Raw genomic sequence first — 24,278 nt, 5'->3', positions numbered from 1 at the left:
GCTTAACTACTCTGACAGTTAGGAAGTTTTTCCTAGTGTCCAGCCTAAACCTGCTGCAATTTAAGACCATGCTTCTTGACCTACCATCAGAGGTTAAGAAGAACAATTTTCCCCTTTCCTCCTTGTAATAACCTTTTATGTACTTGAAAACTGTTATGATGTCCCCTCTCAGTCTTCTCTTCTCCAGCGGAAGAATTACTTCTTGTGCCTTGCTTACAACATGCTTGCTAATATATCCCAGAATGAGGTTTGTTTTTTTGCAATAGTGTTACACAGTTAACTCATATTTAGCTTGTGATCTACTATGAGCCCCAGATCCCTTTGTGCAGTACTCCTTCCTAGGCAGTCATTTCCTATTTTGTAGGTGTGCACTGATTAGTCTTTCCTAAGTGGAGTACTTTGCATTTGTCCTTATTGAATTTCATCCTATTTACTTCAGACCATTTCTCCAGTTTGTCCAGATCATTTTGAATATTAATCCTATCCTCCAAAGCACTTGTAACCCCTCCCAGCTTGGTACTGCCCACAAACTTTATAAGTGTACTCTCTATGCCATTATCTAAATCATTGATGAAGATATTGAACAAAACAGAACTGATCCCTGTGGGACCCCACTCGTTATGTGACTGTGAACCAGTGATAACTACTCTCTGGGAAGGGTTTTCCAACCAGTTTTGCACCCACCTTATAGTAGCCCCATCTAGGTTGTATTTTACTAGTTTGTTTACAAGAAGGCCATGTGAGACAGTATCAAAAGCCTTACTAAAGTCAAGATATACCACATCTACAGCTTCTCCTCTATGCACAAGGCTTATTACCCTGTCAAAGAAAGCTATCAAGTTGGTTTGATTGTTCTTGACAAATCCCTGTTGACTATTACTTATCACCTTATTATCCTCCAGGTATTTGCAAACTGATTGCTTAATTATTTGCTCCCTTATCTTTCTGGGTACTGAAGTTAAGATGACTGGTCTGTAATTCCCTGGGTTGTCCTTATTCCCCTTTTTATAGATGGGCACTATATTTGCCCTTTTCCAGTCCTCTGGAATCTCCCCATCTTCCATGACTTTTCAAAGATAATCGCTAATGGCTCAAATACCTCCCTCAGTCAGCTCCTTAAGTATTCTAAGATGTATTTCATCCCATCCTGGTGATTTGAAGATATCTAAATTGACTAAATCATTGTTAACTTTTTCTTTCCCTATTTTAGCCTCTGATCCTACCTCACTTTCACAGGCATTCACTATGTTAGATGTCCAACTGCTACTAACCTTCTTGGTGAAAACAAACAAAAAAGTCATTTAACACTTCTGCCATTTCCATATTTTCTGTTATTGTTTTTCCTTCTTCACTATCTAATGGGCCTACTCTGTCCTTGATCTTCCTCTTGCTTCTAATGTATTTGTAGAATGTTTTCTTGTTACCCTTTATGTCTCTAGGTAGTTTAGTCTCATTTTGTGCCTTAGCCTTTCTAATTTTGTCCCTACAAACTTGTGTTATTTGTTTATATTCATTCTTTGTAATTTGACCTAGTTTCTACTTTTTGTAGGGTTCCTTTTTTAGTTTCAGATCATTGAAGATCTCCTGGTTGAGCCAGGGTGGTCTCTTGCCATACTTTCTTTTTTTCCTACGCAGTGGGATAGTTTGCTCTTGTGCCTTTAATAATATCTCTCTGAAAAACTGCCATCTCTCTTGAACTGTTTTGCATGTTTTACCAAGGTGCAGCGGAACCTTAACTTCAAATTCATATTCTGTTCTAAATGTACAATCCATTATTTTAAACAGGTTGTAATATTTTGCAAAGTAAGTTTCCCTTTTTACTAGTAGAACTAAGTTCAACTGAATTAGGATTTTCTAGATAATTGTAGCTTCCTAATTTCTGGATCATGCAATATGCATGTATCATGACATGCTAGTGGCGACCAGTGCCTTCCATTTGCACACAGACACCATTTAGAGCTGTTGCACACTTAGCTCCCTCTTCTGGGCATCCACCATGCTTTCCCTCCCATCCCACCTCGACCATGCACAAGAGAACAGGTTCCCCCCCTCCCCGCACTTCCCATATATACATGTGAGAGACCAGGGTTATTTGACTCAAAATCTTTTTTTTTTAGTTGACTATAAGAATAAGACTACACATTTGGTTTTATTAGGGCCCCATATAAGGCTGATAAAAATGTTCGAGGGTAAATCTTAGTTTTTTTGGTTTCATTTTTAATAAATGCCACAGGGACCAGAAAAATGCCATTATGGGACCAAAGGATCACAAGATTCAGACTTCTTGCATTATTTCCACCATTCAGAAAATGAAATTCTTTGAGAGGAGACATGACAGAGATATTTCAGGGCCAATTTTGAACCCCAGGGCATTAAGCAAGCTCATGAAAAATACAACCAGCGTAGTAGACTGCACACATCACTGAGCATTCATAGCTATTTGTTTTCTTTAAATCTTGAAACACCGAGATTCTTTCAAACAGGCTTTATAAACTGAACAATCCACATGGTAGGATAACGATAGTATAACTGAGCATAGGTGGTAAACAAAAGAATATACAGTGTAATTTATCATCAACATGGAAGCTAATGCACCACAAACATTTAATCACGTTTTTTACACTTGGGTAGTAAGTAACAGAAAGGAAGAAGTTGGTTCAATATTGAGGATGTGACAATAGCTTTTATTGAATGCATCTAGAACTCACCATGCAAACTAGTTTGTTCTCCTGTATGTCGTTCTCTCTTGAACAGTCTGTGCTATCATCACCTCCTACGATTCTCTCCCCAATCGCTCCACTCACTCGTACCACTTCAACATGAAGACGACCTGACACCTAATGAAAAAAGGTGGGTGGGAAAGATTATCAGGTGCCACCAGACAATGGTTTCTAACCTTTTCAGGTAGCTATGCCAGTGCACTGCTATGTTATGAGCATACCTAATCTGTCATCATGGGACCTCTTCCTCCCTCCTCCACTTCCCTTCTATTGTTTTGTCCCATTCACTTATCTTCATAGATTATTAGGGTTTGGAAGGGACCTCAAGAGATCATCTAGTCCAACCCCCTGCTCAAAGCACGATCAATCCCCAACTAAATCCCCAAATGGCCCCCTCAAGGATTGAACTCACAACCCTGGGTTTAGCAGGCCAACGCTCAAACCACTGAGCTATCCCTCCCCCCTACTTGTTTTAGATCGCAAGCTCTTTGGGGAAAGGACAGTCTTCCTATGAGCTTGTACAGAACCTACCACAGTGGAGCCTCAATCCCAATTGGGACCCCTGAGCATTACCATTAGCAAGGTATTACTTTGACTGTACCCAATTGCCTCCCATTCATTTATGACTGCTCTACCTGGATCTGGAGCTGCCCAAGTAACACACAGGTGCATCATTAAGATACCAGAGGGAGAAGGTAAAGGACTAGCCACTCAATCCTGAAATATCATTAGAAGCATGTGCCAGTGGCTGGGGGTCACCTTTCGTACAATACTGAAAAGCCCTAATGACTTCCATTAAACAGCTAAAAAGTATGATGTATAGGAATGACAAACCTCTCCCTTCTGATTGATGATAGGGACAGCATATTGCAGCTTCACATCATAAGACAGGGACTCAAGAAAAACATTGGCCACTCCGATGAGACTATGGTTTTCTTGTTCATCATAGAATGGATCAGCTCGCTTGAAGTAAGACCTGGTTAACTTGAATCAAATTCAAAATAATGTAAAAACTAAGTATATAATAGAATGTCATTTGCACAGCACGGATGAACTGGTGAGGTTTCACAGGTTTTTGTTCTCTTCCTCTAGAGTGTCTGACATAGGCAAGAAATGAAAATTGATCAGAGTGATCCGAACAACCATGGTAACTGTCAGGGCAAGTCTACAGTACAAATCTGCAGCTGTGCTGCTGTACCACTTCTGGTGACGACACTCTAAGGGCAAGAGCTCTCCCATAGCTTATTAATTTCACCTCCACGAAAGGCGGTAGCTATGTGCCCACCGACATAGTGCTGTCTACACCGGCGCATAGGGTTGGTTTAACTCTCTCATTCAGGGATGTGGATTAGTCACACCTCTGAGCAATGTAGTTATATCAAAGTAATTTTGTAGTGTAGACTACAGTAAGATAAATTTGGGGCCTATCTTCAGACAGGTTATATTAACCATTTTAAATTCACACCATTCAAAAGTTGACCAGAAGCACAATTCTTGTTCTCTCGACTTAGCTTCTCTCCTTGTAATCCTATTCCTTCTAGGATCCACTGTCAAACCACAAGTGGAAAGAAATATGAAAGTGATAAGGTACAGCAGGTCAATGAAATATTAAAGAACCTTCGGAGTCTCTGTTCAATACTAGAAATAAGCAAGGTTTCAAGATAACTGGCATCTTTTTGCCAACCCTCCCCTCACCCAATAGTTTCCCATCCTATTTTTTTTAAAACTTAACAGGCACTTAATTTTCTCACCACATTACTGGTTTCTCCTCTTCCCCATTCTTACTTACTGGGTCATCCTTCTCACACCCCAGCCACTCTTGATAAAGTTCTCTCATATCTATCAGCCGGTTTTCCAATTTCTCCAGTGACCAGATCTGTTTGCCTTTCGCTTTCCTTCTCACCTGAATAGCAGGCTCACTGAGAACTGCACCTCGCTGCAGAAACAAAACCATTAGAAAAGGCGGCCTGAGTAAGGAATCCATGTCATGACAACTGGCACAAAGTTAAACAGAAAGTAACTTTTTGATTAAAAAAAACCTCTTGTTTAAGCAGCCAAATTTGGAATAGTAGAATCCAAGTCCAACTGTCAACATAGCATTGCCATGTCCTATTAAACTGTCACATTTTATCCCAGTAACAATGGCAGAAATCTTCATAGATTCCTTCCTTTACAAAAGCGTTGCAAGGATGAATATTTAAGCATTTCATAAAGAGCCTCAAATAAAAGAGGCTCTAAATTCAAAGTAAGATTATTTCCACCTACAGTGTCCAAACTCATGCAGTTGCTTAATCATTTCCTTCCTTTTATTTATTTCCTTATAACTTTTTATTAAGGCAAAATTACAATAAAATGTTTAACATAGAATTATAAAAATGTAGGGTTGAAAGGTCCCTTGAGAAGTCATTAAGTCCCGCCCCCTGTACTGAGGCAAGACCAAGCAAACCTACACCATCCCTAATAGGTGTTCTAACCCAGAGGTTCTCAAAATGAGTGTGAACATGTTGGCAAATTATCTAGATCACTAGAGCCATTGGATCACAATGTGAAGTGCTCCACGAGGCAACCCTTTATTGAACAATGATTAAGCTCAGTGAGCTGCTGCCTCACCTTTCTGTTAGCATTAAGGCTTGAAGCTGGGATCTGCAGAGTGACCTTATACTCCGTGCTCTTGTCCAATTCCTCTGAGATGAAACTGGCTTCTCTCACATATAAATTAGCTTTAACAATTTGCTCTCTCAGCTTCCTCAGGCTGTGGTTCAACATTTCTTCTCTTTTAAAGGGTGAAAAAAAAGAAAAGAAAAGAGGACAACCAATAAATTGTTTTATTTAGTGAGGAAACTTAACTAGATTTGCAGTAGAACACAAAAAGAACAGGAGTACTTGTGGCACCTTAGAGAGAACACAAAGGACCATTGGGCTGATCACTACCATGTAGGTAGGGTATTCATAGGAATCAATATCCAAAGAAACTGATTTTAAAATAGAAAGATTAGCTAAACACTAACTTGGTCCCTTTGAAAAAAAAGATATTTGAAATTTATATGAATTTAGTGAATACAAAAGTTGCCAGGCTGCCAAGTCTAGAGACCCAAAGGCCTCTCCCTGTATCCATAGAACAGGCAGCATCTGTGTGAGCTATTCCACACCTTTCCCACCCCAGAAGTGGAAAAACTGTGTTAAGATGAAAGGATAATTCAGTCTCCATGATGCAGTCAATATTTGTTCTCTGAGAAGAGTGCAACAAATTAGTGCCTACTGTGATACAGAAAACGCTTCACAGGGATATATGCTGACACCAAAGTCCTTCTACACAAGCCACCAAAATATTATGAGATGGTCACAACTGATCTGGGCTGGATTTGAACCTGTGACCTAGAGATGAAATGCTCCATCCTTCATTACAATACTTATTTTTTCAAAAAATGATATTTCTTTGGCAGTTTAAGTTAACAGTGGATTATTGGTTTTTTGGGTTGTGCCTGTGTGTGTGTGTTTTAATTACTACTACATTCAGTGTCTTCTGCCTCACCCTTTGCTTTAGGCAAAGCACCTCTTTCACCATAAGGCTGCTGTTACTGTCAGAAACACGGTCAGTGATTCTGTTATGACAGGAGGCAGAAGTCCTGAGCACCTTCACTGGAATTTTCTAGGAAGGGGCACGAGGATCCCTCTCATGGACCTAAAATGAATTACTAGAGCCAGTGACCAACTCTTGCAGGGACTGTGGGACAATCCTCCCTTCATCTAGTGCTATTCCACTCTCTATCCTAAGACTGCTCAGGTCAGATAGATTAACATGAGTGGAAGAAATGCAGTGGCTGTAAGGGTAGCTTTGCAGCCTCTGAAAGGAGTTGCTTTCAGGGTGGACGATCTTGGGATAACTGTTGTTATAGCAGGGATGGTCAAACCATGGCTCGCGAGCTGCATACGACTCTTTTACAGTTAAAGTGAAGCTCACAGAGTTCCCCATGCTCCCCCCAATCTCCACTTACCAGACTGTGGGGGAGGAGCTCAGGGATTCTGCAAGAGCTCGGGACTTCAACCCCACAGGAAGTGCCTGTTGGGGCTCAGGGCTTCAGCTGCGAAACCCCGAGCCCAGGCAGGCACCTTCAGCAGAGCAGAAGCCCTGCTATCCCCCCGCCCCAAGGGGCAGAAGCCTCTAGCCCCACCACCCCGCTGCAGGGTTGAAGCCCTGAGCCCCAGCTGGCATGACCCAGAACTCAAGCCCCAGCCCCAGCAGGTGTGGCCGGCTCTCAAATTTCTGAAGATTATCCTATGCAGCTCGGAGGGTCAATAAGTTTGGCCAACCCTGTGCTATAGTTTAGAGAGGAGTCCATAAACTTCCCCCAATCCCCTATTCTTCACTTAAAATTAAAATGGATGAGCCATTTGAGAATACACTGTAGATAGCATTCCCGCATAACTAGATAAGGTGACAAAATAGTTCTTTTCCACCTTTATTTTCGAGAACTTATTGGAACAAAATGCGTGGTCTGATAATCCTTACACTGACATTTCCTCTTGGCTGATGGTATCCCCACAACATTGTTGTTTCTCTGCAGGGCTCTTCTTGGGAGCTAAGGACATGTGTTGTAGTCAAATGCATCTGAAATCTATAAGAGACTTCACTGGCATTAGAGGACCTCAAGCCTGACCACCACTGCTTAAGAAACGCTGTATGTTCTCATCACCCACCTCTCTTCTGCCCACTGGCGTAAGCGCTGCTGAGCGCTGGGCGAGTGAGAGAACTTGTCCATGCTGCGGAAGTGTTGTTTCTCTGGAGAGAGCCGCCTTCGCAACTGCTCTAGTTCGTGCTCATACATTAATCTCTGCCGCTCCAGTGCGGATTGCTTCTCCTCTTCGTACTGCTGTTCCACGCTCTGCAAGATTGACTGCATCGGGTCTAAACGGGTGTTGAAAATAAAGAAGCTAGTAGTGAAGTGTTTGGACACTCACTGTGTGCAGAGCTATTAGAGGGAAGCAGTGATCCAGTGAACAGGGCACAGAGTTTGGGACTAAGGGGACCTGGATTGTATTCCTGGTTCTGCCATGAATTTATCACATGATTTTGAACAAGTTACCACTTTTCTATGGCTCATTCCTCATCTATAAAATAGGGATACTGCTAGTTTTCCGCCTTTGTAAAGCTCTAAGATCAATGGATGAAGAGTACTCTAAAGATTAACAATAACTAAAAGAGTTGGACTATTATATTTTGTCAAAATATAATAAACCAAGTGTTTTGTTCTATGGTTTAGCATTAGAAATCAGAGATGGATAGGCAGGTGACCTAATGGAAGTTAGAGATGGACAAGGTCAGGTTGAATCAATTCCCCTCACCTTTGGGAATCAAATACAAAATGGGACACCTTTGGCAGCTATATAAGGCTACTGAAACCAAAAAACTTGACTTCAAAGTCAATTGCAGGATCAGAGAGTACACAGCTCTGCTCAAATACCTCAATGCTAGACCATGATACCCCCGATGTTCTAGTTCTGGGTCTTGCCTGAACAGAAACTCTGAGTTCTAACAAGTTTTGTAGTTTTTTTCCCTTCAAGGGCAAAGTGACTAAGAGAAGAAAGTGTATTCAGTAGGAAACTATAAAGGAAAATGATTCCTGGGTTACAAGGTACTCAGGATGTAATCCTATTCCCTGCTTGTATTCTTAATATATCTGCTGCTTCTTACCATTGCCACTGAGTGCCTTCATGATAACTTCCATTTGGGCATATTCATAGCTGAAGTTCATTTCACTGGACACTTCACTGGAATTGTCTCCATCTATATCTAGCTGCTCGATACTGTTGCTGTACCCCATAGAGTTTTCTTGCTCTTCATCCTCATGCTCTAATTTCTTTTTCTTTTTCGGCAAATTCAATCTTTAAAACAAGAAGGGGAAAAAAAGCAATGTCTAACAAACAATTTGTATCCCCTGCCTCTGTAATAAAACTGTTGCTTTTAGAAGAAGATTCTTAAAACAAAGGCGAGTCCCCACAAGCCACAGATTTTCCTTTTAAAATATTGTGTGGATGAAGATGGTGCCTTCCGTAGTAGAGTCAAAATAAAGGTTCCAAAGCACCCTAACCGGGACCACTACATCACACTGGAAGTGCAACAGCCCTTCTCTCCTCTCCTTCAGATACAGCCATTTATACCAGATGGACACCTAGAGATTCTAAAGCCAGAAGCAACCATTGTGATCATCCAGGTTGACCTCCTGTATAACACAGACCAGAGAATCTACCCAAAATAAATCCGGGAGTGTATCTTTTAAAAAAACATCCATGTTACACCTTTCTCTGCTAGATTGATGAGCCCATTATTAAATATTTGTTCCCTATGTAAATACTTAAAGGCCTGGTCTACACTGCGGGGTGGTGGGGATCGATCTAAGTTACGCAACTTCAGCTACGTGAATAACGTAGCTGAAGTCGACGAACTTAGACCTACTCACCGCAGCGTCTTCACTGTGGTGAGTCGACTGCTGCCACTCCCCCGTTGACTCTGCCTGCGCCTCTCGTGGAGTATAGGAGTCGATGGGTGAGCGCTTGGGGTCGATTTATCGGGTCTAGACTAGATGCGATAAATCGACCCCCACTGGATCGATCGCTGCCCGCTGATCCAGAGGGTAGTGTAGACATACCTGTAGACTAATCAAGTCACTCCTTAACCTTGTCTTTCCTAGCTAAATAGACTGAGCTCCTTGAGTCTATAACTATATAAGGCATGTTTTTCTAATCCTTTAATTATTCTCATGGGTCTTCTCTGAACCCTCTTCAATTTATCAACATCCTTCTTGAAGTGTGGGCACCAGAACTGGACACAGGATTCCAGCAGCGGTTGCACCAGTGCCATATATAGAAGTAATATAATATCTCTACTCCTGCTCAAGATTTCCTTGTTTATGTTTCCAGGATCACATTAGCTCTTTTGGCCACAGCGTCATACTGGGAGCCTGTGTTCATCTAATAATCCACTGATTATCTATGGCCGTAGGCACCTCTGACAGCATTTAAAAATACAGATATAATTTACAACCCCATCAATTTTATCAACCCTCCCACACATTCACCAACAAACTGTCTGGTCACATTTATCTCCCTCTTCTTCCCCTTTCACAAGCCTCCCCCTTTCCAAAAGGGAAGGAGAATAATGAGGTTTTACAGCATGCCCTACAGGTCAAAAGAGTTGGGCCATTTCAGACCAAGAGTGGGGAGCGAGTTACAAAGCTGAGAGGCCCTTCCCAGAGAACACCTGCCAGCAATCATCACTTTTCTTTTTTTTAAACAGAGGGAACTCCATTCTGAGGGTCTCCAATGACCGGAACTGCAGCAGTATGCCACAGTGTATGGTGGTCTTTCGGGTAAGTACGTCCCATGTCACTTAGGAAATTATAAATCCAAGTCAATCACTTTAAACTCCATCCAGAAACCAAGAGGCAGACACTGCAGATCAGCATAATATGCTCACAATGAGACATACTATTTACCAAGGATGCTTCAGAATTCCACACCAACTTTAGCTTTTAGAAAAATGTAAACTGTAGCCCCAAATACAGTGCACTGTAGTAATCTAATCTGGAGATGACAAAGGTGCTAATGACGGTAGCATGGTCCACATCAAAATGGGCCACAACCTCCTGGAAATACATAAATTAAAATCCTCCTCAGCACATCACAACCAAGCCAAGACTGTGCACAGCGGCTATGACACTGGTCATTCGAAAACATCCTCTAGCCAGCATTGCCTCTACAAACCCATAGAATGGGCAGCATGTGGTCCATCTGCATCTTGAGAGCTCGGGTAGAGGCCCATAATTATTCTTTGTGCTCAAAGCTAAAGCAAAACTGGCTCAAGCTCATAACTGGATTAAGACCTTTTATACCTGAAGAAGTGGTTGTTTCCCCACAGTATTCTGTCTCCATGGTGTAGCAGGGTAGGACCCACAACAGCAGAACCATTTACAAATGTTCTGTGAGGAGAAGAAGAAGAAAAGCTATTACACATACATCCAGATAGGTTTTATTTTTTGTGGGGGGAGAATAGTTTGTTTCATTCTCCCAATTAGTTTGGGGGAGGAAAGCAGGTTTGAGGATTACAAATTAATAAGCAAGCATATCTCCTGTAACTCGGCACTGTTTCACCAATCCCTGAGCTGATTTAAACTCTCGTTTAAGCTCCATAATATTTAGTTTTTTTTTTTTTTTTTTAAACACAGACTGTACTTGAAGAGCATAATTGAAAAAAAACCTATTGGGTCTAAAAAAAGTGTATGGCTTTGAATATAGCCTATTGGAAGCAAACACAGCTATTTTTACACTGTTTAGAAATACAGGGAGAATAAACATACACCATGTAAAGAAAATGTTGGCAATCTTGGCTATATGCAGGGTTTACTGGAGACATCATCAACTCCAGTGTTATGGTTCATACTGGCAAAAACTATACTTTTATACTGTTGATTTCTAAAATAGACCAATCTCCTAGGCCTGCACATACAGAACTTTGATAAAGTACAGGAATTTCATGCCCATTACATGTTCATCACCAAATTATATGGAACATTAAGCTTTTGATAGAGACCCCAAAGGTACATGGCATTTTGTGGTTTGTTGGAACGTAGCTTTTACTTTCCAAGTACCGTTATCCGTTAATTGGATAACACAGCAAGTGCTTCAATAAAATTTCACATATGAACAGTGTTTATAGAAGATTAGTTTAAATCTTGACACTCACAGCTAAATTTAGACAAGTGCAAATAAGTTAGCACGTGTTTGCTGAAACTATAATTTACTTTTGTCTCATCATTAAGAAAAAAGAGACACATATCCCAGATATTCTGTTTGAAATCTAATCCAAAAAGACCCAGAACTGGAAGAGCAAGGATACTATCTATTAGGAATGAGATGCACTGACAGAGCTGTTCATGGGGAACACAGCAAGCTAATTATTAAAATCTAAACAGAAGCCAAGTAGCATTTTATCTTGAGATTAAGGAAAAAAGCTTATTTAGAAATCATCTTCATGCACCATTCACCCTATTTACTAATATTAAAGTTATGGAACTGACTTTACAATATTTTGTAACATTACCTAGTATTTTTCTGAGGTGTTAGCATAACCTGTCCTTCTGAGGTTATTTCTATAATACAATGTTCAGGAAGAATTCCCATTCCACATAACTGGATATCTTGGGAGTCATCTGACCCTATTAATGTGTGCTCCTGTGGAAGAATCAAATTCAGATGTTAGCAACAGGTAGCAGAAATTTCCCTCTGATTACTCTATAGTGCATGCACACCTCACACTCTTACATCCTACCTTTTGGACATGTCCATTCCCTTAATTACTGAAGTTTTGAAAGCTACTTAGTAATTTTTAAAAAAGGGGAAGGAGACACTATAACTAGAAACAATCAGAGAAATGGAATTGAACTGATTTATAAGTGACATGAATAACAACAAATTTTAAATTGAACTAGACCTTCACGTCAAAGAGTGAAAAAGGCCCACACTTTGGAATCCTTTAGCGACCGAGAAGTGCTATGCTGAGCTACATCTACACTACACTACACACCAGCAGCAGCGTGTAGCTACATGCCGCATCCACACTTCAGTGTGTAGCTACAGTTGCCCAGGAAAGGCTCTTGCAGCGGAGAGGCAGACAGGAATGGCTCAGCCTTTCCCTGCTCCCACCAGCTCCCTCCCCAGCCAGAGTTTTTTCCTGCAGCAGGGAAAGGCTCCAGCAACAGGGAGCTGGGAGAGCCCTGCCCCGCTACCAGAGTCTTCCCCTACTTACTTACGTACCCCCACCCTTCAGATGTTTCTTTACTTGCCTAAGCCATGCCTCACCAGCTACCATGTTAGTTATATCCCTGCTAGGGCAGCTACACAGGTGTGTACTCTACATTGCATGCTTCTTTTGGCAGCACATAGACGTACCTTCAATGTAAAGAAGTGACAGTAGCAATGGTAAGAGGCTAACAAGGGACTACTAGTTAAGACCAGATAATGGTAGCATACAGACCACTTACAGTATGACGCAAGTTGTATGTGGCACTAGTCTACATGTAGAATACCCAAAACAATTGGGCACAACTTCTCTTTACACCCTAGAATAGAGCTCTCCATCAACCATAGACTCATAGACTTTAAGGTCAGAAGGGACCATATGATCATCTAGTCTGACCTCCTGCACAACAGAATCTGGCCACAGAATCTCACCCACCCACTCCTGTAACAAACCCCTAACCTATGCCTGAGTTATTGAAGTCCTCAAATTGTGGTTTAAAGACCTCAAGGTGCAGAGAATCCTCCAGCAAGTGACCCGTGCCCCACACTGCAGAGGAAGGCTAAAAACCTCCAGGGCCTCTGCCAATCTGCCCTGGAGGAAAATTCCTTCCCGACCCCAAATATGGCGATCAGCTAAACCTTGAGCATGTGGGCAAGACTCACCAGCCAGCTCCCAGGAAAGAATTCTCTGTAGTAACTCAGATCCCACCCCATCTAACATCCCATCACAGCCTTTGGGCATATTTACTTGCTAATAATCAAAGAACAATTGCCAAAATTAGGCTATCCCATCATACCATCCCCTTCATAAACTTATCAAGCTTAGTCTTGAAGCCAGATAGGTCTTTTGCCCCCACTACTCCCCTTGGAAGGCTGTTTCAGAACTTCACTCCTCTAATGGTTAGAAACCTTCGTCTAATTTCAAATCTAAACTTCCTAATGTCCAGTTTATATTCATTTGTTCTGGTGTCCACACTGGTACTAAGCTTAAATAATTCCTCTCCCCTCTGATATTTATCCCTCTGATATATTTATAAAGAGCAATCATATCTCCCCTCAGCCTTCTTTTGGTTAGGCTAAACAAGCCAAGCTCTTTGAGTCTCCTGTCATAAGACAGGTTTTCCATTCCTCGGATCATCCTAGTAGCCCTTTTCTGTACCTGTTCCAGTTTGAATTCATCCTTCTTAAACATGGGAGACCAGAACTGCACACAATATTTCAGATGACGTCTCACCAGTGCCTTGTATAACGGTACTAACACCTCCTTATCTTTACTGGAAATACCTCGCCTGATGCATCCCAAGACCGCATTAGCTTTTTTAACGGCCATATCACATTGGCGGCTCATAGTCATCCTGTGATCAACCAATACTCCGAGATCCTTCTCCTCCTCTGTTACTTCCAACTGATATGTCCCCAATTTATAACCAAAATTCTTGTTATTAATCCCTAAATGCATGACCTTGCACTTTTCACTATTAAATTTCATCCTATTACTATTACTCCAGTTTACAAGGTCATCCAGATCTTCCTGTATGATATCCCGGTCCTTCTCTGTATTAGCAATACCTCCCAGCTTTGTGTCATCTGCAAACTTTATTAGCACATTCCCACTTTTTGTGCCAAGGTCAGTAATAAAAAGATTAAATAAGATTGGTCCCAAAACCGATCCCTGAGGAACTCCACTAGTAACCTCCTTCCAGCCTGACAGTTCACCTTTCAGTATGACCCGTTGTAGTCTCCCCTTTAACCAGGTCCTTATCACCTTTCAATTTTCATATTGATCCCCATCTTTTCCAATTTAGCTAATACTTCCCCAACCAAAGGGAGCTCTAGACCAGTGATTCTTAAACTTTTGTATTAGTGACCCCTTTCACATAGCAAGCCTTTGAGTGCGACCCCCCCCCCTTATAAATTAAAAAATTTTTTTGATATATTTAACACCATTATAAATGCTGGGGGAAAGTGGGGTTTGGGGTGGAGGCTGACAGCTCGCGACCCCCCACATAACCTAATGACCTTCTGAGGGGGTCTCAACCCCCAGTTTGAGAACCCCTGCTCTACCCAGCTCTTGCAGAGCTCAGATGGCTCAACACAAAAGAGGTCGAAGATGACTGCTAGACTGACAAAAGGGAGTTGGCTCTAAGATTTGGTGGATCCAAATTCTGATCTTCTTCAGGAAATTCTGCAAAAACTTTCCTCTTTGAAAAAGCCTTTTCTCCACCAGAATGACACAAAACTGAAACCCCATTCTACTCAGAAATCTGAAATCACCCAAAAAGAAAGTCTGAAACAAATCAATCCAAAATAAAAACAACAAAAAAGAATCTAAAAAATAATCCAAACACAAACCCTAACCCAGGCTGAGATTTTTACCCCCAAATGGGAGGAGTCGAGCATGACATGGCTTCTAAATTTGATTTTTAGTGACTATAACAGTAATGAGAAGCAAAATACAACTCTAAGATAGATAGTTCTGGTTCTTTCTGAAAGGGAATTGCAAGAACATTGAGTATTATTTTTACTAGTTTCCCCATTCTACACCACATAACAATGAGTGCATTTTGCTCATGGACTGAGGTCATCCTTCCGAATGTGCTTTGTCATTAATGTATTCTTGTTATGTATTCATATTAAGCAACAAAGAAATCACCACAGTCTCAATAGCTGTCAGAGTTGAGGCTGACTTAGCAGTATGAATCAGAATCCAGACTCCTACATACAAGACGCCTGGAAATGCTTTGACTCCTCTCCAAAAATCCTGAATCAGCTCTTTTGTTGTTTATTAATGGTTATAAGGGGCAGTGATGAATAAGGGTTTTTTCTTTTGTTTTAATTCTTTGGGTAGCGGTTTGCTCTGTGATATACAATGACTGATCTAAAAAGAAGATAACATACATCTCCTAAGAGAGGCAGCACAAAACCACTTTTAGCCCAAATGCTAATCATGTGACTGCCTCAAGATCAATTACTGTATTCCACTTCAGTGGGAGGGAAATCATTAACAACAAACAATGTGAGAACTTTGGGACTTGAACTTAATATTAAATTGCTGAAAAGTGACTTAAAACTGCAGCATAGATTCCATTTGTCACTCTGCCTCCAGATCAAACCTGCTCAATTTACAAACTAGCCCAGAATCCAAGACTTAAACTGGGTTCATTCTTTTGCACCCATCACCAATAATATGAAATTCTACAATCAGAAGTTGCACGTCAACAGAACCCAGCTCTCTCCCCAGAGCCATATTGATTCTGCAGTGATAACAGAAGTAAAAACTAATTTTAGAAGTCAGTATATATAACTGAACATACCTGGAGAAGCAAATTGATTTAGTAAGATGCCCCCATTTTTGCATAATCACTTTTCTGAGTAAAGCTACACAAAGAGAGCTGTAAAGGCCAGACAACTGCTTGTAAAAGGGAAAATTTCTAAGGATACAAAATGCTACTAAGACACATTTACACTGCTTTCTGGTTCTCTGTAACAGTAAAGATGACCTGCAATTAAAAACAAGCTGTATTTGTGCCATTTTTGCTAACCACTGGACACTAAACAACGCCTCTGTAGTCTGTTTCTCATAAGGAACTCTCTACCCATATGCATTTTCACAGGGTTAAATGATCCACTTAAACATGTTGAAACAAAGTGTTATTTCACCTTTAAGTAGTAGACCAGAAGTTCATTGAGAGCAGGATCTGCATTCAAATTAACGAGGAAGCACTTGTTATCCCCAACTTTGATTCCAGAAGACTGAAGAGATATGCCAAGACTTTCCAGTTGTTTCTGCCGCTCCTGTAAGAGAAACCTCCAAAATATTAATGTTTAAGATGTTTAAGAAACAGATATATTACAGTGCACATTACTACCTGCTAAGAAATCAAACCAACATAATAGGCAGCAATTTATTAGATTAAACAAGGTAACCAGGAAATTAATTTTGATGAGCCTCTTGCCACTGCATGTTGGAACCCTATAGTCTCAGAGGGTTACATCTTGTTAGCAAAAGACGAGTGTAGTTGTGAGGATCACACTGTAGATCTGCCTGGGCTTCAATATAGCCTCCTTGAAATAGTGAAACAGCAACACAAAGCCATCTCTACCGCCTTTTGTTTCCCATTCTTAGCTAGGAGGCAACAAATTCAGCCAAATCCTTGCCAAGTCAAACTCTGTTCATCTTTGTCCCATAGAAACTGAACACCAACAGATTTGAAATTCTATTTAAGTAATGCAGGAAAGATTTCCTGCTAAACAAAAACAGTAGAATTTAAGATGGTATATTATTCTCATCAATTGACTTCTTAGAGTGCAACAACAAAGCAGTTCTTTATTACAAGTGTACATCTTTTACAGGGAAATGTTAAAAGTTTTTCTCCCAGTATTCCACTCTTCACCCAAACATTTTTGACTTTGTAGTGGATAGATATCTTTCTATCTTGCCATTCTTTCCTAAAAGAATGGCCACAGTTTGGTTAATAATACCATCTAGCTCAGAAATTAAACAGAAAACTGAGAATCGGGTGAGGGTCCATCATCTACTAAAGCTAGGATTGCAGAGGAGAGAATTCCCCACCACCGTAATACAAGGAATTTCCCAGAGTTGTCTCACAATGCTCATAAGAACATAAGTACTGACATACTGGGTCAGACCAAAGGTCCATCTAGCCCAGTATCCTGTCTTCCAACAATGGCCAATGCCAGGTGCCCCAGAGGGAATGAACAGAACAGCTAATTATCAAGTGATCCATCCCGTCGCCCATTCTCAGCTTCTGGCAAACAGAAGCTAGGGACACCATCTGTACCCATCCTGGCTAATAGACATTGATAGACCATGAACGTATCTAGTTATTTTTAGAACTCTGTTATAGTCTTGCCTCATGTGAGCAAAAGAAGTAATCCCCCTACCTTTTTTTTTTAAGCAGAGGGGCAATTGAGAAATAGAAGGGTTAAGTAACTTTCACAAGAAGTCCACGGCAGAACCATGATCAAAATTGCTATTTCCTCACTCAGTTCCAGTCTATAAACTCGAGGCTGTTGTTCTCTATAACCTATTGGTAGACACAGGACCCATAGGCCAAAGAAAGAGTTGATTCCTGGTCTGAACCATGCAAGATTTTCTTTAAAAAAATATGAGAGCCAGAGTTTCTGTATTATGCAAAAAATTTAAGTGCATAGGTCCAGGGAAAAAATTAAACTAAAATCTTCAATAGTATAGCAAACAATCATAGAATCATAGGACCAGAAGGGACCTCATGAACTCAGCTAGTCTAGTCCCCAGCACTCATGGCTGGAGTAAGTATTATCTAGACCATCCCTGTCAGGTGTTTGTCTAACCTGCTCTTAAAAATCTCTAATGACAGAGATTCCACAACCTCCTTAGGCAATTTATTCCAGTGCTTTATTACCCTGACAGTTAGGAAGTTTTTCTTAATGTCCAGCCTAAACCGCTCTTGCTGCAATTTAAGCCCATTGCTTCTTGTCCATTCCTCAGAGGTTAAGGAGGACAATTTTTCTCCCTCCTCCTTGTAACAACCTTTTATGTACTTGAAAACTGTTATGTCCCCTCTCAGTCTTTTCTTCTCCAGACTAAACAAACCCAATTTTTTCAATCTTCCCTCACAGGTCATGTTTTCTACACCTTTAATAATTTTTGTTGCTCTTCTCTGGACTTTCTCCAATTTGTCCTCATCTTTCCTGAAATGTGGCACCCAGAACTGAACATAATACTCCAGTTGAGGCCTAATCAGTGCAGAAAAATTACTTCTTGTGTCCTGCTTACAATACTCCTGCTAATACATCCCAGAATGATTTTTTTTTTGCAACAGTGTTACACTGTTGACTCATATTTAGCTTATGACCCACTATGAGCCCCAGATCCCTTTCCACAGTACTCCTTCCTAGTCAGTCATTTCCATTTTGTAGGTGTGCAACTGATTGTTCCTTCTTAAAGAGTACTTTGTCCTTGTTAAATTTCATCCTATTTACTTCAGACCATTACTCCAGTTTGTTCAGATCATTTTGAATATTAATCCTATCCTCCAAAGCACTTGCAACCCCACCCAGGTTGATATCTTCCGCAAACTTTATACGTGTACTTTCTGTGTTATTTTCTACATCATTGATGAAGCTATTGAACAGAACCGGATTCAGAACTGATTCCTGCAGGACCCCACTTGATATGCCCTTCCAGCTTGATTGTGAACCACTGATAACTACTCTCCTGGGAATGGTTTTCCAACTAGTTATGCACCCACCTTGTAGTAGCTCCATCTAGATTGCATTTACCTGGTTTGTTTATGAGAAGTCATGTGAGACAGTATCAAAAGCCTTGCTAAAGTCAAGATATACCTCATCTACCACTTCCCCGCTATCAACAAAGCTTGTTAGCCTGTCAAGGAAAGATATTATGTTGGTTTGACACAATTTGTTCTTGACAAATCCATGCTGACTGTTACTTATCACCTTATTATCTTCTAGGTGTTCGCAGATTGATTGCTTAATTATTTGCTCCATTTTTGTGGGTACTGAAATTAAGCTGACTAGTCTGTAATTCCCCGGGTTGTCCTTATTCCCCTTTTTATAGATGGGCACTATATTTGCCCTTTTCTGGTCCTCTGGAATCTCTCCAATCTTCCATGACTTTTCAAAGATAATTGCTAATGTCTCAGATATCTCCTCAGTCAGCTTCTTGAATATTCTAGGATATATTACATCAGAATCTGGTGACTTGCAGACATCTAACTTGTCTAAGTAATTTTCATAACGTGTGCTTTTCCTATTGTATGCTTCTAAAATTTTGAGAGAATGGACATTTATTTAAATTCCCCATAATGCTTTGATAACTTTGTTTCCTCATCACCACAGCTCGCTGCTTTTCTTTTCAACCCTGTAATTTTGTATCCGATATTGGGCATTTTTAATATTTCCTTCCCTCATGCTCCTGGGAAGGACAAGGTGGATTCTTGAAAGTTCTATTGTATTGAATCATCTCTGTTCTTGGAGATGTATATTTATATTATTAATGCTTTCTGGTGTGGAAGAAATATTACGGTAGGTGAGGATGTAAAGTTTGTATTGAAGAACCCGATAAGCTAGCACTTTTTTTCTAATAAAAACAGAGAGAAACAAACAAAATACCCTCACACCATTTTACAAACGAATTCCAGCAGTTTTATCATAGACAGTATTAGAAAAAAAACACCTTAAGACTTTACTATTTAAAAACCTGATGCAGCAAAAGCGAAAGTATTCATCTTTAGCAAACCAAGAATCGGTAAAAGGTTTGACATGGAAGTGAGGTTTTTCACATTTACATTTTTCCCCACTCTAAAATGCAGGTTGGATATAAGCCACAAGACCAAAAATAAATCACTCCACTTGAGACAGCTTAACAATTAAACCTTTTAAACTTAGCATTGCACAAGCACTTGTTCTTATTCTTTCACTGCCAACATTTCACTTTTTTCCCCAGAAACTATGATAAGGCTCTTGAAGATCTCAGCTCTGTAAACATGTTATAACAGGTCAAGAATTTAGGAGCATAAAGAAAAAAAGGTAAATAACATTTCTTTCAAGAGGTCTGAGGCCAACAAGCTAACCTTGTTTCTGATCATGTCACCTACAAAACCACTTTGGTATCACAGGGTTATATTTTCTCATTATTTAATATGCTATCTACATGAGCTTTCAATAGGTTTTTCAGTGCAAGTGCTTACATCAACACTTGTTTGGGAAGGATGGGAAACGTCATGGTGAACTGCACAAACTTTCAACTTTATTGTTTGCTGTTATGTGCTGAATGCTCTAAACATCAGGGATAAGAGAAGTGTTGAACATACAGGGGGATTTTGAAGTTACAAAAAGGAAAAAAGACAAGTTCAATTATTTTTTAATATTCTGAACGCTCCTTAATTTTGTTTTTTGAGGTATTCAGCACATAACCCTGTATTTAATGCACTCACACTCTATCTTTAACCACAGTCGACAATTTCACTGTCTGAAAGGTATAAAAACCCTCTAATCCTCTCCATCCATGGATTTTTTAAAAGCAATCTCTCAATTTACATAGAGTCTGAAGGTTTATTATTGTCCCCAGAGCAGTAATCTGTGATGTAACCCGCTATCCCAGGAATTAAGCAGAAGCCCTTTAAAAGGGCAATGAACTTGACCTACTTACCCATAAACGTGAAAGGCTATCCTGACAACTATTATGAAGGGATAAAGAAAGGAAGTAAGTAATAAGATTTTCTCCCTAACTGCCAAAATCAAAGAAAATGCAAACCTGTGCTATCTCCTCTGTTTTTCTTAATTTCTCTTCCCAGGTGACAGTCATTTCCTGGATCAATTTCTCAGATTCCTCCAACCGATCCTTCAGTTCTGGTGATTTCATAGCCTGCAAATGAAAAAACAAGACATTGAATTCTTTGATATTAGTACCTAGATTATCCTTATAGATTAGACATCAATTTGACAGGTCAATAAAGGAAACTTAACCCCCACTCCTACCGCAGAAAGAATTCATCTCCCTCGACACATTTAACCAAATCACTTATCACCACCACTTCTCTCGTGTACTGCTAGTTCCAAATACAGACCCTCAAAAGAGAGTGTTTATCTGCCCTAATGTAAATCAATTACAAGAAGTCTTTCCATTGCCATGAAGAGATCAACCATATACTAAGCCCATTTTGTTGCCATGTTCAATTCTGAAGCCTCACTGGTTGGTATCTAAAAGAATCAGAGAGATTGTCAGAAATGCTGGGGTTGGCCTGCCATCATTTTCTCAATGATTTTCCCCACAAAAAGGCAGTTAAGGTCCCAATGATTATTGGCATGGTCATTATTGCGGAGATTTAATTTTGCATGGTCCAGGGTTCGGCTCCTAAGAGATCACTTTTCTCCACATGGATCACTCAGACAGCTGAAACACTCCTGTTTGTATTTTGCAAAGCTGGAGGCAGGGTGAGCCTAACAGAATGATTAACACGGGAATTCTCTCCCCTTGTCAATTCATCAAGTTGGTTGGCCTTCATGACTGAGTCAGAGCCTCATGCTTATTCAAGGAGGCAAGTGGATAGATATTTTCCCCATGAGATTGATATGGGGCTGATGTTTCTGTATCATATGTAATGCCCACCAGTACTAGTACTGGGGTATTCTTCTTATACTATCTTCAATAGGAAGTAGATTTGTTATAATAATTTATGCTTATTTGTGTATCATTTCCATTTACCAAATGAAAATACTGTCAACCACTTGGTGTTTACACAATGTCAATCATGCAAGCAAGGGAGATTTAGGTTAGATATTAGGAAAAGCTTTCTAACTATAAGGATAATTAAGCACTGGAAAAGGTTTCCAAGCGAGGTTGTGGAATCCCCATCATTGGAGCTTTTTAAGAACAGGTTAGACAAGCACCTGTCAGGGATGCTTTAGATATACTTAATCCTGCCTCAGCAGAGGGGTCTGGACTCGATGACTTCTCGAGGTCACTTCTGACCTTTCATTTCTTCTGTGAAACATAGCTCCTCATTGGACCAACTTCCTAACCCCACAACCATAATTCCTTCAAGCAGAATCCAAGGTAAGCACAGAGACTTCGCTGCATGCCCTGAACAGACTCCAGATCTCTTTGACCAAGAGCAGAAGCAAGAGCTAGGAGTGTAGGTTCCTCCTCTGTACTGGAGTTTCCCCAGTCCCCAGATATACTAGTCTAGGGACTGTCAGCTGGAGCATCTCAGCAGCAGAAAGGCCACCTTTTACATATCTAAATCATAAGGAATTCATAGCTCATAAACCAACAGCACGGATTGTATCCAGGAAGGAAACGGAAGCCAGTGCAGTCTCTAGAACAAAGATCTAATATGTCTAATTCTAATAAAGTATTGAGTAAGCAAAGGTAATGGGATCTAGTGAGCAAAGCAGAAAGTTGGAAATAAGTTATTTTCAAGTTCTAAATCTGCTTTGGTTATTCATATGATCTTACACAAATCACTTAACATCTGTGTCTGCTTCTCCATCAGCATGGAGATCAATTATACCTACACAAAGAGGATTTTTTGGTTGCTGTTTGGATAGCGTATGTGCATGAGATATATAAAATTAGCACTAAGCATTATTAACATTATTTTGACACCCAGGTGACACAACATTGCATATTTATTAGAACAAAATACAAAGCTCTCAGATACACAGGACCAAAACCAGAATGTAGGAAAGCAGGCGCATCCCCAGAGAGTCTGAATTAGTTGGTTGTTTAGTTTCCAAGATCAGCAGAGAAATGTTGGTAGACTTAGTGTGGACACAGTACCATATTTTGGAATTAGTTCCAGAAGAGTTAGGTTAACTTGACTCAACTAGTATAGATAAAATAAAAAGATCAAAAGAGAGGAATGAATCTTATTCGTCCAGTAAAAAATGAAAGTGTGAGATATTGTTCTGCTTACAGCTATTTGAGAGAGAAAGTGAGAGACACTGACACCAAAAGGAAAAATACACTGTAAGGTCTAAATTTAGATGGGAACTTCAGAATGTAATTCTGCGACTGTCCATATGGGTCACTAAACATTTTTTTTTAGAAATATGTGTAAGCGATTATTTTATGAAGATAAATAGGTCATATACAAATGCAATAAGCTGGAGGGGAAGAGAGGATACAAATATAGCTTATGATCTTTACAGTGCAGACTTTTAGCTACAAGCTAAAAAATTTTGTATTTTGTGTCAATTCCATTGAGATGATGGTGGGGGTAGGATTTAACACACAGAAAAGGAATGATCACTTATATTACATTGTTTTAGAGAGCTAGCTTCCATTATTTGGGCACTAATCCCTTTCTATCAACAACCAGCTAGAAAATGAAAACAAAACCATAAAATAAACACACAGTACTTCTCAAAGGATCTCCAAGGATCTGAAAATTTTGGCATGTGTGCGTTTTTTGTTGGCTTTTGTTTTTGTTCTCAAGAGTGACTACTGATTTTGGGTGCCTGACTTGAGATACCTTAAAAGGGATTAATTTTCAGAGGGGACGGGGCGATGCTCAGCAAGTTCACGTGTCTCAATTTAAACACCCCAACACTGAAGCACCAAAAAAATCACTAGTCACTTTTGAAAGCCTCAACCATTGAGCCCCATAACATTCCTCTGATGGAAGTAGTATTATCCCAATTTTCCAGAATGAGAAAAAGACACAGATTAAATAACTTGGCTGGGGCCATAATCACAGCAACTTCTTTGGCGGTTCTGGGAAGAGAACCAAAAACTACCCTAACTCCTAGCCCTGTTTTCTAACCATTAGATCACGCTCCTGCATGCTTCAGTTTGAGGCACAAATTAATCACAAGTATCTTGTCTTCAACACCTGAAATAGGGGATAAATTCATAATAAATATTGTTAAATTTTTTGAAAGTTGTAAGGTAAACAGAAGTCATGTGAATATATTTATATCTTGAAGAAAGTGTTGTAATTCTGCTGTATTCCTGGGTAGTTAGGTAAAGCCCTCCCAATAGCAAGCACAGTCTTTCAAATGTCTGTCCCCCTAGTTCTATCTGTATGTCTTCCTTCCTTTTTGATCTCTGCTCAAGCTTGGACACTACCATGTGACCACTTAATGAAACATTTCAAGGGAAGCTTGCCTCTCACATTATCACCCCCACTAGTCAACACTCAGCAGCCTCATATTGATAAGAGGAAAAACGGGGAGAGGAAGAAAGCTGAGGTGAAGAAAGATGACATGGATTTTCCCCATAAATACTGTCTA

The 24,278-nt window shown here is 40.2% G+C and overlaps 1 protein-coding gene across 2 annotated transcripts in view; it reads right to left on the bottom strand.

Annotated features, from left to right (window-relative positions):
- KIF13B (kinesin family member 13B) overlaps window positions 1-24,278 on the bottom strand; it is a 191,934-nt gene that overhangs the window by 70,413 nt on the left and 97,243 nt on the right. For both annotated transcript variants that reach the window (XM_054021922.1, XM_054021923.1), the window contains exons 12-21: window positions 20,797-20,907; window positions 16,176-16,310; window positions 11,818-11,948; window positions 10,610-10,696; window positions 8,413-8,603; window positions 7,419-7,626; window positions 5,331-5,493; window positions 4,510-4,656; window positions 3,555-3,704; window positions 2,709-2,837 (exon numbers count right to left, since the gene is read on the bottom strand). In XM_054021922.1, coding sequence (XP_053877897.1) covers window positions 2,709-2,837; window positions 3,555-3,704; window positions 4,510-4,656; window positions 5,331-5,493; window positions 7,419-7,626; window positions 8,413-8,603; window positions 10,610-10,696; window positions 11,818-11,948; window positions 16,176-16,310; window positions 20,797-20,907 — 1,452 coding nt within the window. The remainder of the gene's footprint in view (window positions 1-2,708; window positions 2,838-3,554; window positions 3,705-4,509; window positions 4,657-5,330; window positions 5,494-7,418; window positions 7,627-8,412; window positions 8,604-10,609; window positions 10,697-11,817; window positions 11,949-16,175; window positions 16,311-20,796; window positions 20,908-24,278) is intronic.

The sequence above is a fragment of the Malaclemys terrapin genome, chromosome 3, assembly GCF_027887155.1.
Source record: "Malaclemys terrapin pileata isolate rMalTer1 chromosome 3, rMalTer1.hap1, whole genome shotgun sequence".
Lineage (NCBI taxonomy): Eukaryota > Metazoa > Chordata > Testudines > Emydidae > Malaclemys > Malaclemys terrapin.
The sequence above is the reverse complement of the archived record's forward strand: the minus strand, read 5'-3'. Positions and strand labels throughout refer to the sequence as shown.